Raw genomic sequence first — 17507 nt, 5'->3', positions numbered from 1 at the left:
CAGGGAGGCATGGAGCTAGATAATTGGAGATGTTAGCGAATGACATACCATGAAGGACAGCTTTTCAATTTTCAGTCTGAAAGGTGGACCGTGCAGCACAATTCCTCATTATTTAAAAACAATCAAACTACCCCGGCTGCCCGCTGGTTGTAGTTTGCCACCAAATATGAGCACAAGGAAAAAATCATTGCCAATTTTCTCTTATTAAAGACGACCCCTGTTCACTTCATCTGCTTCTGACATTCGCCGCTCTGCTCATAACCTGAAAATTAGTAGCTGTGGGTCTCTGTTCCTGTGTCCTCCTGAAACCCAAGTCATACCGTTGTTCATTTGCAGGCTAATCAGAAACCTGCACTATTAATGGAAAATGAATGAGGTCGGATTTGATTGTGGTTGATGGCACAGGCTATGCTCCAATTGTTCTGGAATCCATACGCTCGAATCAATCTTAACTGAGAGACAGCGCTGTTGGGTGTGAGGGACATTACATTTTTAAGACATCTGAAGGAGTGGTGCATCTGCTTCCTCCTTAAATACTCAAAAAAAAAGAATCGGAGGTCATAACATTCCACCATCGCCATTCTTTTCATGTTAGGCTTTACATAAAATCCAAATGCTGAGTGCTTGACTAGTCGATTCATGTTTTCCAGACTCCATAATTTAACCTTGAAAGCGATGTCTTGAATTCAGCCCATGGCTTATCAGCAACTGATAAGAGTCCCTGTGTTTTTACTATCTCAACAAACACCCTGACATTTCCTTTCTATTTGAACGCTTTAGAATCAGTCGTGTGAATAAACAGCACCGCGGAGAGACATCCGAGTTGCTGGGGGTGCTGTGCGCGCATCCCGCGCTCGCACCTGCCGCTTACGTCAAATCCGCCGTTGCCTGGCGACGGTGCTTCGGCGTCCCGAGCCTGTGTGTGTGACGGAAGATGGAGGAGAACAACAGAGAGCATCTCGATACTGGTGTGTAAAAACGAAACACGTTCACATACAGGAACGTTTGCGTTTCGAGCTCGCGGACGGGAACTGACAGGTGTCCGTGTTTGAGGAGAGAGCACGTTGTTGGTGTTTGGTGCATGATACGATCGAGCGATTCTGTTTGTTTAAAAAGGGACTGTTTGCTCACGTTAGCCGAGCTATTTAATAATAAACGCCTTTTTCCGAATATGGGATTGTCGACAAATCACACAACGTCTATATTTAGGATAAAATTCTCTTGGGCTGCATTCATAATAAAAGCAACACCACGTGCGTTTGTAGTCCAGTCGTTTTAAGGTGGAAATGTTTAGATGTTGTACGTGTCATTTGTAGACTTCACTAGTCCACACTAACAGGACAACACTTCATTCAGGAGAGTATAAATGTTATATGTAATAGTATGCATGCTAAAGTGAGATATGAGAAACCCTGTAGAATATAAAATAGATTTGGATGGACCATAAAATCACGTCTGAGTTAAGTTCATGGCTGATGATCGGTATGATTTAATTGTCCAGTGGATGTTCGGTACTGCTGATAGATTTGTGTCTGTTTATTTTCTGACGTCATATTTCACCTCATGTTTGTATGAAAATGATTCAGGGTTGATATAATGATACAGTAAATTCTGTGTTGGCATAGTTGCTGACAACCAGTCTACAGACACGCACACACACACGTGGATTTTTAAACACCCAAACTATTCGATGCATGAATCTTCATTACAAAAAAAGAGAATATGGTATTATTTCAAGATAGATAGATGGGTTTTAAGTGAAATATTAGTTGTATGGTGTTTTAAATTGCAGTGCTTCTGTGTGTTTTAACACGGTGTGGAATTTTGGTTTGTGACAGAGAATGAAGCAGGAGGAGAGGATGCTCTGGTGGGGAATGTAAACAAACTGATGGTCACCCCATCAGGATACTCAGGACCACCCAGGAAAGGACATCTCATCTTTGACGCCTGCTTTGAAAGTGGTGAGAAGTTTTCAGATACTTTTTGATGTCTGTGCTGGGTTCGGTTCTCGCCTGCAGTTGGCTGTCATGGAATACTTCGTTTTGATTGGGAGTGAAGTAGGTTGAGGAAAATGATCGTAATTTGACAAGCGGTTGCAGGGTAGGAGTTGGCGATATCAACTGAAAAGGTTTTGCATTTTGATCAAGGAATGTGTGCATTATTAAATTTAGTTAAAGAGACAAATTTAATTGAATTTCGGTTGAGCCATTCTCACAAACAAGAATAGTGGTGAAATGGTTACATATACACACAGACCTATGTCTTCCTTATAGGTTATCTGTGAGAGGAGAATGCATTTAAGCCTGCTTTGGGGCACAGAAATATTCTCAAATCAAATTACTTTCCTTTACAAATCTTTGATAAACATTGAATGTTTAACATTTTAAGATCTTTTTTTAAGAATAAACATATTTTATACTATGGCTATACTATTGATGCCCAGTGGTTGCTCTCTGACCCCTTAAAGGAACAGTTTATTCACTAACAAGAACACAACAACGTTTTGTACATGGTTTAACATGTCAAAAGGTGTCTTGGCTGTCACAAGCTCGTGCTGAGATTCAGGTTGTATAGAAACATGATCTAGTTTATATAACAGGTTATCAATTAAACAGCACCTCAGTGAAGTTATATGTCAACATGGTTAAAGGCGGGGTGTCTGATTTCTCTAAGCCGTTGTTGATGTTCAAATTTCCAAAACAAACACACCCCTACCCCCATCTTTCGCTTTCGTCAGCGCTCGGCTCGACCGATGTCCGTCCTTACTTCTGGTTGGCTACAGGGTTGTCTTGGTTCTCGGCCCGACTTTGTCTAAACAAGCGTAATTCGGAAATCGGACAGCCCGCCTTTAATTGAAGATTTAGAAAGATATTACTATTCTCAGTTTATATGATTGAGAATAGTCACTGGAATTGCCCCTTGTTAAATCTGGAAATAAGATACACCCTTTAAATCTCAGGAGAGAAGTAGACATCATCACACAAAAATGGTGGTCGGTGTCTTTTGTTTAACCGTGTCATTTCAGTGATGGCAGCAGAGAGAGACTATTGTCCATGTGAGTGGGGCTTTTAATGGATAATTATCTCCCTTTTAAATGCAGGGGGTAAAATTGAAGCGTTTCATTTGAAAGTGACTGCTCTTGTTGGTCTACCTCGCTGAAAACTGTAATCAAAGCGAGTTATGATATTTTGAAGAATGCTTTGAGTAAATGGCCTTTGTTTGGCACTTTTTGCGGCTCTGAATGAACGGTGATGTAATGAAAATAAAGTGCTTTTGCTGTGACAAGGTCAAGTGGGCAGCTGAGAGCAGCTTTGCGCCAGATTGACAGTGAATCAGTATGGCTGGAACAGGCACAATATCATTCTTTGCTGGGAGATTAGGTTCAGGGTCTCCAACAGATGAGACTCAGCTTTCATATTCTTGACAGCGAACCAATTCGCAGGGACAGCTCTCGCCTGTGGCTTTGCTCCCTGTGGCGAGTTTTTTTTGTTATAGATTTTTTGGGTCTTGGAAATATTCTGTAATGGTACAATATTTAGGTGGATCTAGTCTTTCTGGTCTTATCAAGTAGGTGCTTGTGAGTTTGAGTTGAATGTTAAGCTCAAAGGAAGGAGTTACAAATCCTGTGTCTGAAACATAAGAGTGGCGGTCTCGAATCAGTTCCAAGGCGACTTGATGATTCAAGTTAATGTCATTCAGAGCAACAGGCTACAGAAGGATTCTCACGATAAAACAGTGCTCACATTTTGCTTTAAGAGTTGAGCCATCCATCATCTTGGATATGTTTATTGCTGGTATTGAGACAATGAATAGGTAGATTCACACACTCTTGGTTGTTGATGCTGATGTTTGTGAAACATAGCCGAGAGTGGGTGATGCTTCGCAGAGAAGGGCCGTGATAAAAGGATGTGGGATATTAACGTAAAGTTACAGAGCCACGTCAAAATAAATAAATAATCAGGATGTTTATAAGTTTCTGTGTTTCCCCTTTGACTGGCCCTCTTGGTCCTCAAGGCACTGATTAATGGACATCGAGCTGCAAGACCAGGATCAGCTAACATATATGACATTACCCCTATGTCTCTAGCTCGGCAAATTCTCTGAATGATTTATGGAATAGATATTAATCTGCTTCCAGTAAATGCATTACCCAAGTTGGAAAATGGAGAGGAATTGATGTTACAGCGCTAATGTCAAATTAATGTCCTGTTGCTGTTTCAGCAAAGCAACACTGCAGTGAAATGATGTTAACCACTTGCACACTGACAAAAGGGAAGTGGCGCTTTTTTGGCAACACTGTAGGCTTTTGATGTAAGTGACTTTGAGAGCCGAAGCCCCCGTGTCAATTGAAGGACTTTAGACCCGATACTTCCGTAAAGTTTGTGGACTGAGGCTCACCCGATCATTAATCAAACGCTCCCCTCTTTATGTTGAAGAAGATGTGGAAATATAAAGGTTTGTGGTGATATGGGCTCATTTGTCAGAAAGCCACCTGTCAGCAGATGATGACTGCACCGTTCAGAGCCTTTCCTTTGTCATGTTGAAAGTCAGCACCTTTAAAATGGAAGTGCTATTAAATATACAGTCGGAGGATATACAGAGGATAAAATGTCCCTGCGGATGGCGCATGCAGTATGAAAACAAATGGTATAGATGCATTAAATATTGCTCGGATCTTGAAAGCACTTTTCGAAAAGGAATTACAGAGCCGGTTTAGTAGCTTTTAGTTAAAGGGATAGTTCACCCAACAATGAAAATTCATTCATCATTTGTTTACCCTTGTGTTATTCCAACCCTGTATAACTTTCCTTCATGCAGAACACAAAATAAGATTCATGGATGGACACAAAACCACATTTTTCACAATGTCTTCTTTTGCGTTTCACAAAACACAAGAGGGTTGTCGTTTTGATATACAAGAGGGTGAGTAAATGATGACAAAATACATTTTTGGTGAAATTTGCCTTTAATGTCAGATTTCAGCAATTTGTCGTCATACGCCGAAATAATCACCCAAATTTCATCCTTTTGCCAGATAAATTGTTTCATCTTTCTTTTTTTCGACAGCTGTCAAGAATGTACCCAAAAAAGTGGAGTCAGAGAAATGGCTCTTATCTTTAATATCCGCGTTATAAATTATAATTGGTTAATTAAAACAGACCATGGATACGTAAACTGTTTACTGAAGGCATAAAACACTTAATTTACATTTAGATGAGATGTAACTCATTTTCTTGTCAGCCATATGCAGATTAGGTCAGTGGTATATCTTTTTTTTAGGCAGTTGGGCCTACAGGTTTATACTTTTTTCTCTTACTCCTCTCTCCCTCTTTTTTTCAGAGAACTTATTAAAATAACCCCCATTATGCACAGTTTGATAGTAAAAAACCATAATGAATATTTCCTCAAGGCGTCATTAAAACGGTATTGATAGCTGTATAGATAGTTACATTTGCCGCATTATGTAAATTCCATAGAATCTTGAAATTAAAAAAGCTTTAATGGTTATAATTAGCGCTTTTGCATATTATTCAGGTTCTTAAGCAAATTTGGTTTTATTCTGGTTAATAAGTTAATTTATCAATGGTTTGTCATTGAGGTAGAGAAGACTTTGTATTTATTTTCGCTAATGATAACAGACATGGATAGAAACATTGATGTTTGGATACTGTTATCCATATTCCATATACTGCGACCAAATTATTATGTTTAATTTACTGTTGAATCACAGTCTTGTCATTCATTAACTCGCACCCTCTCTTTCATTTGTGGAGATGTCTTCAAATCAGTTTTATAATTCATTCTGGGGGAAATTATGACAAAAATGTTTCTCTTCATGCTGATGTATTTTTTCAGAGGACGTCTTTGCGATAAAACTTATTGACTGTAGCTTCTGATTAAATCTGGTGCCAGCTAGAGGCAGAGGAAGGTGTGTGTGTGTACACAAGCGTGTATGTGTGTGTGTTTTTTTACATAAAGATTCAATTCCTTGCAAGGGCAAAATATAAACTACGCACCAATGACATTGCGAGATGTTCGGTACTCCCTAAGCGTGTAAGGGATTTGCGTTGTGGATTTTAAATTATCCATTGTAACTGTAAAGTAAAAAAATAGTGAAAAAGATTTAGTGAACAAAAGAAATGTGTTTGTGGAAGGGACAAAGCCTCAGCCGCACAATTGCTAATGAGTATAAACAGTAGGGAAAAATCTTGTTCATTTTCTGCTGATGGGGCTTTAATTGTTTCGCTTTATCGTGCTGTAGACTTTTTCGTTTCCATGCGTTTTTGTCTTCCCTCAAAAGTCCTCATGTTACACGTCACTCTTGCAGACTCCATTTAGTGAATGAATGATTACATTGAACACCCAAAAGAGACAAGAGGGAGATGAAGGCAAAGAAAACACAAGGAGGGAAAGCAGGCAAAAAGCAGCAAGGCTTGCCAGCAGATATTTATGTACTTCACATGTATCCTGAATCGAGACAGTCAGATCCCCATTGATTAAAGAAGTGGTGACGTTCCAACAATCAGTCTTTAAGCTCGACACAAGTGGCTGCAGGAAACGGCGGGGCTTACCAAAAGGATGAAAAGTACTTAAGAAGATTTGAGGTAACTGAAGATGTGTTCCTGCTTTAAAGATTGGTGAAAGTTTTTTGTCCATTTAGAAGAGAAAAGTTTTGCTTATTAATGCCTTGGCGTTTAGCTCGACTCCGGTTATGAAGGATTTTGTGCTGTGTGTGGTACTATACTGTTTTCTATAACAGAGCCTTTGTTGTGGTTTTAAGGATTGAATTAAATTGATTTTGGCTGAGAGGAACCTAGTGCTGTTTTCTGATTTATTGTTTCTATCAAGCGTATTTCTCCACATTGCTGGTAGAAACAAGCCCCTTTGTCCATTTTGGAGCTTTATCTCCTCCATTTTTCCTTCTGATACTCAGGCCTGTGGTGTTATACAGCTCTGACCCTGAAGAAGATATCCCTGTGCTCAGAGACCATATGTGTACAGGGTATCACGCTCTCACCCCTCCTAAACCACAAGGCTAACCGATTTAGCCCTTGAATTTTACAGTAACGCAATCCTACTTTTGTGGGCCTTTACTTGTATATCAATCACGCAGCGGACAAAGCCAAATGGCTGTAGAATTCAAATTTTATAAAGTGGTCTGAACAAGTGACAGAATAATTTTTTTTCAAGTTTTTTTGCTGGGATTGTGGTATATCTGGACTGTGTGTAATTGAATTTACTATACATCATTTCTAAATATTAACTTGAAGCATCGATAACTGTTTACTTAAATTGTATCTTTATTCTATTTCTGTGTTGGCTTGCTCACCGGGATATTATTTACTAGAATGATCTTGCTGGTTCTATAAACACCATGCATGTGTTTTTCCTTTTCTGTTTTTCTTATTTTCTCCTGTAAAGCTGCTTTGGAACGATGCACATTGTGAAAAGTGCTATATAAATAAAATTGAATTGAATATTTCTTATGTTATTATCGACTGCTTGCTTCTCTTGAATTGTTCGGAATAAAAATGTACTGTATGCACTGTAAGACCAGGGACTTCTAACCTAATTTAAGATGGAAGAACACGCATTGCAAACACCCCGTGAGATGAATTTGTTACTGTAGTTTGACTGTTTGACTTCAATGTCTACATTATATCCACACAGTCTCATGCACATAGAGGAACTGCATAGCTGAACTGTAATTTGAATTGGTCCTCACACAGCGACTGCCTCTCAGAGCAGAAGTGCACAGTGGTCCAATCGCAGTCATGCTGTAATATTTACCCACCCCTAAAGTACTCGGTTATAGACGAGTGTCTGTGCTGTGAATGAGCTGGGCGAACAGATATCTGAAAAGTGCACAAGCACATGAAAGATAATCCTGCCTGACATTACCACCAACCTCGGTTATGTTTGAACAGAACAATGTAGCGGGATGAGATCTGGAATGAATCATTAGTTCATATAGCAGTTCTTGTAGCTTGTTAATAGTCAAGATAGTTGCATGGGGTTGTCATGAAGTGATCAAATGTTTTCGGGGGGTTTTCTCAGACTTATTTACCTGCTGTGTTATTGTGCTCCTTAAAGGGATATTTGACAGCAAAAACAAAATGTCCCCGTGTTTTCTCACCCTCAAGGCGTCCTGACTGAAAATGACTTTCTTCTTGAAGAATCATGCAGTCAAAGTTATAATACCACGCATAATTTTACTTCCAAGTGGTTGATGTCTAGTTTCCGTTTTCCTTTTCTGCGCGTGAACCTGAGGCTTGTTGTTTCGGCAAATGATGCAGGCGTGTTGTAAGTTCCAATAGGATGTCATCTCCTCTGCGCGGGAGCTTTCTCTCGCCTACATTTGTCGGCAAAACAAGCCTCGGGTTCACGCGCAGCAGAGGGATAAAGGAAGCTAGACATCAACATTAATAGCGCTGTCAACATGGATATTCTTCTTAAACAAACGCAACGATTAGCTTCAGAAGACCTTTTTTAAGACCACAGATCCGTGTCGAGAAGTTCTTTGATCGATGGATGCACTTTTTGAAGCTTCAAAAAGTCAATGCCCATTCACTCCCATTCTACCGCTCGGAAGCAAAATGATATGTGGTTTTATCACTTCGACTACATTGTTCTTCTAGAAGAAAGTTATATTCAGTAAGGACCCCTCGAGGGTGAGTAAAACATAAATAAATGTAGTTTTGCTTGTGAAATATCCCTTTAATTGTGGGTGGTTGACAAATGCACAGTACATGTGTCCTATGGTGTGACATAACAAAAGTGAAGGAATGATAAAAAACATTCCATGTACTGTATGTGTCACACCATAAGTCACATTTGCGGTTTATACCCATTTATTGTTGTGTGGCCTGTGTGTGTAGTTCGAGTCACTTCTAGTTCTTGTCGCGTATCATCCGGATCAATCATTTTGATATAGGCAGTGTTTACTTTGCCAACATTGAAATACACAGATATGTTTCTGAAGATAAGTATTTTGTTAAATCTGTCATAAACCAATTGTCTGGCATTCTTATTCTTTCTTTTTGTACTCTTCCCTACTTGGAGTAGTTCGATTGCTAACCTACGTCCTTCATGCCAAGATTAATTCTGAAGAATGAACAAGAAGTATGTGCCGTTACTAAACGTTCTATTGGTTCAGTGATATCAAATTAGATTCGCCAAGAACCACATCTTAAACCGTACAACACGTTCCCACTTCCAGCTACTCAGTTTAGAAACTAATCCCTGCCATGTGTTTTACTGTGAACGTGACACATACTTCAATTAGCACCCTTCACATACTCTCACCAGCACATTATAATGGGCGGTATGAAGACTAGCATAACACTCACAGGCTCAGCGTTTTCTATTTTACAGTTATTAACAGGAGGTTAACTCCGAGCACAACTGCCTCTTCTTTAAAGCAAATGCAATCTGTCCAGTTTTAGCTGGACGTTGACCCCTATTAAGAGAGACTTAAACAAACGGCGGGTGATAGCGTGGGGTCATGCTGTATGTGTGTGTTTTTGTCAACGAGCTCTTTAGCTCTTGCACTAGAGCTGTCTGAGCTAAGCCGCCACTCTTCTGTTGAGTGCGTTTAATATACTAGGTCAAGTGATCGAGTCAGCATCACTTTTGGCTCCGTTCCACTTTGTGTAGTAAAGCAATTTTAACTTTCCACAGTTCGGGTTTGTTTAAACGCTTCTTTCCTATTTAACGCCCTGTCGAGCCATTGTTTGTTGGTAAACCTCTTGATCAAAAACACGTGCATTCAGTAGCGACGTTAGGAAGCGCAGCAGCGAGTGGGGAATAGAGAATGTCTTGCAGGTGAAAATGACTACACACAGAGCTGCGTTGCGATACATTGCTGCATGAACACGCTGGTCCATGATGATGGAGTAACCCATTTCCCCAGCAGCTCTCCTGATGCCGTAAACACAGGCGCCGGGCGGACGTGTCATTCCTCATCCTAGGCAAGGACATGCAGTTTGGGAAAACGCCGGAGATTTGTAACGCTTTGCCGCTCTGTGTTTTCCCATTTTCTTATTTTATACCGCCTCTGTTTATATTGCTGATTTATTTAAGATATTTTCTTTGAGATGAAGTTCATTGATGTCTCAGGTTCCGTTTGATAACACACATTTATATGCGCAGGATATGTTTGTACGCTGACGCACAAGAACGGAGAGGAATTTGAATAGAAATACAATCTGTTTGAATTCTGACAGTTTTGGAGTCTAAACCAGAAGATGTCCTGCGCGTTCGTATGGGTTTTGCCACTGCACAAATGAATACGCATTCTTGTACACAAGTATATATAAAGAATGTTTTGCGAGACGAAAGCTGCTTCCTCACACTTGTTGACTTTTATTCTACACCATTTCAGCACATTCCCCCCCACAAAGATAAAAGCTCTGATTGTTGCTCTCCGCTGAGCTTGTATTCAAACACTTCTGCGTTACGTAAAATCGCAAGTGGTTGTTGTGCATCCAGATTTACTGTTTTGCTAACAACACCACTTTTATACGTCTCCTGTCTGTGATCCGTCTCTGTCGTTTCTCTTTAAACATAGCGCTCCGTTCGAATCCAGATTGAGCGTTATCGATCCATAAATGAGACACTGTTTATCCGAATATTATTCATTCTAAATTTGGCATGACGGATGTTAACATTAATAGCTAAATCTATAGCCTTTCATGTGTTGCTGAAGGCTGTCAGAAGTGTGTCTGAGGAGATTTATTTGTTAAAGAAATTCTTTCAGACCATTTAAAAACACCAAACACCAAAGTCTAGCAGGGATTCAATTCTAGACCGCCCACTGTCTTTGGATTGGGAACATTTTAAGTGTGCATACTTTGCCTTTAATTAGAGCCAAAACTTTGCATCTGTCCTTTGAAGAGGGTTCGAGAGGGTTCCTTGCTCTTGGCAGCCACTGCTGATTCCATTGCCACTTGCCATGCAGCCAAAATAGCCCTTCCTGGTTCATTTTTTTCTATTGAAGTGAGAGACATTGTAAATGAATTTGTCATCAAATAAATGGAGATCTAACTTGTCATACTCAGTGTTTAGATCAACGATTAACCATATAGATATATAAGCTTTAGCCTTGCAGAAAAGTGCGCTTATCCCCCAGTTAGCTTTTCTACTTTCTATTTATTTCATCTTACAATATAGCGCACTATTGCTTAATTTCTCTTAAGTAATTACACCACAGTGGGAGTAGCTTGCTAGAGTGTGCAAAGACAGGCAAGAAGGAGCGCTGATTTTCTGCCAAGATTTTTGAACAGCTTGCAGTTGAACCCCCGGTTCTTTTCATTTCATTGTGAGTCTATCGGGCCATTGACAGTAGCATCACTTTATGTAATTCCCTGGTTTGAAAAGCTTTTGTATGTTCAGAGATTTTTGTGTCTTTAGCTAGTCGTGGCCAAGAAGTCCTGCTGGCATTTTGCAGGCATCTTGGTCCACAATGGCTATACTCTATTTGATTCAACTGTGTCTTTATCAAACTGCTGCACAACACAACAGTGCAGAACAGACATGCACTAGTTACTCCCTGCTATTGTACGGGGATCGACTCACTGTTTACTAAGCCCTTAGCACTGGCTGTTTTTTTACTGCAAATGGTATTACTGGTATAGTCCAGAACTAGGCCTATTGGTTGAGCTTGGTTACTGAAAATAGACTTTCTTGAACCAGACTCTCATTTCTTTATAGCATACTTGTGACTGGCAGGCTTTTTTAATTAAAAGACTTACTAGAGATTACAGCAAAACATAGCTGCTAACTTCGTAATAACTTCAGTCTTAGTCATTTAACAACTTTATTTAATGCTTGACAGAACTACTTCAGGAACATTGTAATTTAAATGAAAATGTATGCATGTTTTAATGCATTCGAAATGCCTAACTAATGATATTTTAAGCATTATATAATGTTTGTTGATGTTATCAATGGAATATATTTCACATATCTTTGATGCCTGTATGCTGTAATTTATAAATCCTAAGGTAAAGGCTTTGCCTGCGAATTATATTACGTTACGTAACGTGTGCACAGTAGGACTAACCTGTTGGCTTACAGGCAGATGCTATGAAATGTGTGTTCAGCATTGGTTGAGTTAACAAATTCTACAACGCTAAAGACATTTCGCACGAATATTTAAGTGAATGAGCGGACAAAAAACTAATGCAAGTAACAGCAACATTCTTCAAAATATCTTCTTCTGTGTTCTGCAGAAGAAAGTCATAAAGGTTTGAAATGACAAGAGGGTGAGTAAATGATGACACAATTTCATTTTGGTTGAACTATCCTTTAACTCGTAAATGTGAAAGAACTCTTGAGCCTGTAGGATATATTGCACTTGAAGAAGATTGATCAACGCCAGCATTTCATCTAGATTTTTTGTTTGCTTTTGACATTTCAGGCCTCTCATAACGAAGACCACCCCTGCTCGTATAGGTGACCTATTGGAGTTGCCTTTTGTTTTCTGCGCTCCCCCGTTTCTCGCTCTTCCTTTGGTGCCCACCTCCCATCACACACCAATCAGCCTCAGGCACTTCAGCACACACCAACAGGGAACAATAACTGTAAATAAACAAGGCTGCCTTCTCCCCAAATAGGATGCTACCAACCTGATAACAGAGCCCTCTTAGCAGAACTGTTGACCTTCTCTTCGCCACAGGCTCACCAAGGACCCTTCGCTCCTTCTGTCTTTATCTCACAACTCTCCGCAGGACAGATTATTCTTATTGCTGTGCCAGGGATATAGTGCAGGAACTAGAGGAAGAGATAACGACAGCGAGAAAGGGAGTGTGTTAGGGAGAGATGAAAACAGAGAGAGACAAAGCTTAAAAACAGGCTACAAAAAAAAGACCTGGACTGTTGTCCTGCTGGCAAAGTCTCTTTTGTCCTTTGTAGGGCTCCGTATAATTAACTCGTAAAGCGATAGCATGAAATTTGAAGTGAATGCTATTTACCCACTAAGGATTCAGACCGTACAGCTACCGAAATGATAAGAAACGAAATGAAAGGGAACCAGAACAAAGCAGTACATAATCTAAATGTGGATTTGAAGGGGTAACAATGTTAACCCCAGAATGAGATGACGGAGGAAGACCGCTGTTGACGGCCGTGAGTGGCTCTTTTAAGAGAGAGAGCTTCCAGCAGTCTGGGGCTTCACAACCACCAGTGAGTTTCATGGCTGAGATCGATGGTACAATTTAGTACATTTCACAGTGAATGCCTCCCTGTGACCTACCGACTGTTATGAAATGAACACACTTGCTTTGGGCTCTTTTTCTTCAAGAAATACCGATACAAGGGCAGCGAGAAAATTTGAACCTTCTCAGATTCATTGGCCCTTTATCACTGTTGCCAGGCGTTCGGGCTGCAAACCGTGCCGCGTGCCGTACATTCTGCGTACCCCTACGAAAAGATAGATGTCAAGCAATTACTACTCTTGCATTTATTGCCTGCCCCATTTTTGATAAAATGCTAATGCACATGGTTATTTGACTATTTAGTCACATTTTAATGACAGTCTAGTGATTTGGGTGACATTACGTAATTTATGTCATTAACTAGCATCAAGTGCATGCTTAGCTTAAAACCCACGCTCGTGTACGCCATGGCCCTTCTCAGGGGACTCCAGAAATGGGGATGGAAACGCAGCTAGTGTAAATGCTAGTGGGAAGGTTTTCACAGCTTTGACACCTGCCGCAGACGTGCTGAGAGTTAGAGGTCGTGGCTCTATTCTTGTCCAGATATAACGATAAAAACATGAAAAAATGTTTGAGATAGAGCTAGAGATAAAAAGAGGGACAGAGAGAGATTGATGTTGCCTCGGTGACACCTTGCCTTTAGACAGAGAGGAGGAAAAACTGCATGAGCAGAGTTTGGCTGGAGGTCTCAAAGCAGATACCGTTCCTGGGGTTTGAATCAATTCCAGCTTTATCAGTTGTCTGTATCCAGGTATTCTTACCCGTGGGAGAGGCTGATGTGTTTTCCAATAATGAAAAGGAGCACATGGCAAAAACACATTTAAGAGGTGGCCAGTCTCTAGAGTCGCTTCTAATTTCCAATGCAGTTTGTTACAGAATAAAAAAAACAAAGGCTGAAAGATGTCTCTGTCCAGTGTTGTTATCAGTGCCTGGGATGCTCTAGATGCTCCACGTCACGTAATTTATCAGTACTGCTTGTCAATAGATAATGGTTGTGTGTTAGCACTGGTGTGTTTATCTATATTGTTTTTTAATCGTGTAATATGCAACACAGTGTCACCCGTATTACCAACCATAGGTGTGTTTCCAGCGTCAAAGATATTTTCATCCTCTTACTGAAAAGGAATTTGTGTAAAACAACAACATCACAGCCAATCAGAGCATATTTGAGGCAAGATAAATGTAGCCGTTTCTGTTCAGAGCTGTTCAAATAGGTGTGATTTTCTGTGTTATTTATTCTTGTATACTGTAGCTGAAATGAATTTGTTAACAGTGTTTAACACTTCATCTTAACTGGCCTTGTTACGATGAGGTGAACAATGTAAATGAATGCATTTTTGCTAACAGGGATAAATGTGGTATGTTGTTAAAACATAGTTTTAACTTCAATTAAAGCAAATGCTTCATGACCAAAATTGCAGCCATTCAGAACATTTGATTCGTGATAATATTTTTACCATCTTCCATTTTAAAACATTTCAACATTTTGCTGATGTTACAACATATATTGTCTTGATCGTCTTTCTCTAAAACGTTTCAGTCTCTCACATCTCACCACATGGTGGTTTGTCTAAGTTTTGTCTCATGATGGTTGAATCATGGCATATGTGTTATAGGACTCATTGTTCATGAAAATAATCACTGTATCGAAGGAATATTTTTTGAGATGTCCACTTTCTCTTTTGCCCATTGCTGTATACTATGTTTGATGTTAAAGATATAGCCCTCCAGGATCTTTTTTTTTTCTCTCTGTTGGACCCGAATGTTCTTGCATGTTGTCCTGGAAACAAGAAATTTCATTACACTCTCAAAATTGCTGGGTGGTTTCAACTCATGGTTGGGTCAAATATGGACAAACCCAACCATTGGGTTTGAATTATGCTATGCTGGTTATTTGAATCCAATATAATGGGTGGTTTCAGCCCATGGATCAAACATGGACATTTTCTAGGTTACTTTAAACCAACGGTTGGGTTTTATCCAACCGTATTTTGGTCCGTATTTTATCCAACCATGGGTTAAAAACATCCCAGACTTTTTCGGAGTGCATGTATTGGTATAATGCAAAGTTTCTAGATTCTGTTCCAATGTTAATATAGTCTTGCAAACCAGGAGAATATAGAAAGTCAAATCATATGAGAAGCAAAGTGTATGTTTTAGAAATAAGTGTCTCAATTGAACAGCTGGAAGGAAGGAACAGTGTGAGATGAGTGGAGAACACCCACATGCTTCTCCAGACAGCAAACACATTACATTAATACGTATTCTCCATTTGCTTTTCTCTTCTACATCTATAACAAGGTTAACCACATGAGACACACACACACAAGCAAGCACAAGCCACTAGATAAGATGATTCAACCTCCCACTCTTTTCTCTATATGGAATGTTTATTTCAGTTTGCTGATAACAGTGGGAATTAACTCCCTATAAATGAGAAAATGTCTCTCCTCTTGTGAGAGCAAACAGGCTGCAAAAACAACACTGTCTGTATTCCCATTTAACTCCATACAGTTCTCCACTGAGCCGAGCTTGTTGCGTTATTTGCCAAAATCCCAATTTGTTAAATCGTAAGATGTCTCTAATGACAGTGTATGTAGATGAAATTCTCACGCCAGAGTTGAAAAATTGTTATTCTCTCTCTCTTCTGCTCTCTCTCTCTCTCTCTCTCTCACTTGCTTGCCCTTTTCTACACGCTGTCTTCCTCCAGCACACACATACACTACAAGGAACACAACTTAAAATACAGTCATTGATTTTTCTTCCCCTGGTTATACATTGAATTATCTGTGTTGTCAATGTACTGTCATCCAAAATGGTGTTCGTTCTCCACGCTGTGATGGCCGGACCTCTCCTCTCGCTTTAGTACTTATGCTTGTTTAGGGCAGGCCGAAGCGTTGTAGATTACAGCTCATCATGGAGTGACTCTGGAGTCAGGCACCATAAAATTAAAACTCAAATCAATGGTGTATCATATCCTCTCCTATCAACCTGAGCTCAGACTTGTTGCCCTGAAGCCCAGAAAAGTGTTTTTCACAAGCATAAGGCTGCGGATGGACCAGCAGCAGATTGAAATAAATTAATCAATAAGTTGCTGCTAATTCAGCACTTTCGTGTACGCTTATATTGATATTGAAATTCTGCACAAGCGGGTATCAAAGGGGCCGTCTTTATTAAGGAATGTAATGATTGGGAGTTTGTAAGTGATAGTACCCAGCAAAGTGTTTTGTACTGAGCTCAGGTTAGGAAAAGAACCGCAGTGGATCTGTCAGAACCACGGACAGCAACTTCTTTCAGCTGTCTGAGGAGCTGTCATTGGTACTGAAATCCCTGCGTGTTTAGTGTCTGTAAAGACACAACCAGCTAAAATTCAGGAGAGGTACAGCTGTACTAAACAACTAAATAACTGTACTCTACAAAAACAGAGATATTCATAATGCAGTTTGATAGAAATTGTGGCGCTTCCAAAAACAATGTCTTTGTTTAAAGTTAAACGAATGCTGTCTGCTGTGCGTAACGTTTTGCAGGATCTATTGAAATGCAATATAAAATACGGTACTATGTCTTCAGAGGTGTATAAAGATCTTACATAAAAAAGAGTAATGTTACCTTAATGGAATTCGCCATTTGGTTTATACAGTAGCCCTAAATGGACAAAGTGCTACAGAGAGTGTTTCGTAAATACATTATCTCCATCGGCAAAGTAGCAAAGTCTGACGACATCTTGGCCCTGTGTCAGCCACCTTAGTCCTTCGAAAGGAAGGGATGGAGTGAGCCGTTGGTTGCAATTTGCAACCTTACCACTGGATGACTTGTTTACCTCATTTGTAAGTCGCTTTGGATAAAACGATAAAAGCGTCTGTTAAATGACTAAATGTAAATGACGGTAAATTTAATTCACTAGACCTTTAAACCTTCTTTCTGCTTTCTTTTTTTGCTTTTAAAATAAGCTCATAATAGCCTTGTTATTATATACCCGAATCTTATCCTTTTTTTACTTAGGACTGTTCACACGTCCACTACTGCATTTATGAGGAGATCATTATCACGAAGTTATTGAATTTATGGATAGAATATACACATGAAAATATTGTAATTTTACAAAGTTTGAGCAACTTTTTCATCTACTAATTGTAGCTAGTATTATAATTTCAGGAAAACCTTGAGAAATCTTATCTCATCCAATTAAACTCTCACAATTAGGACCACATCACTGGATCACTGTTACTGCACGTCCAATATTTGATAATAAAAGTGCCGTAAACGGTTAATGTGCTGGAATGGATGAAT

At 39.6% G+C, this 17507-nt stretch overlaps 1 protein-coding gene across 1 annotated transcript in view; it reads left to right on the top strand.

Moving 5' to 3' along the window:
• The first annotated feature begins 901 nt into the window (after positions 1–901).
• LOC306900702 (cytosolic carboxypeptidase 6-like) overlaps positions 902–17507 on the top strand; it is a 257938-nt gene continuing 241332 nt past the window's right edge. The window contains exons 1-2 of the mRNA XM_079467926.1: positions 902–968; positions 1839–1961. Coding sequence (XP_079324052.1) covers positions 935–968; positions 1839–1961 — 157 coding nt within the window. The 5' untranslated portion in view covers positions 902–934. The remainder of the gene's footprint in view (positions 969–1838; positions 1962–17507) is intronic.

Source organism: Barbatula barbatula, assembly GCF_947034865.1.
Source record: "Barbatula barbatula genome assembly, chromosome: 11".
Lineage (NCBI taxonomy): Eukaryota > Metazoa > Chordata > Actinopteri > Cypriniformes > Nemacheilidae > Barbatula > Barbatula barbatula.
This window is presented reverse-complemented; position numbering and strand designations above follow the sequence as displayed.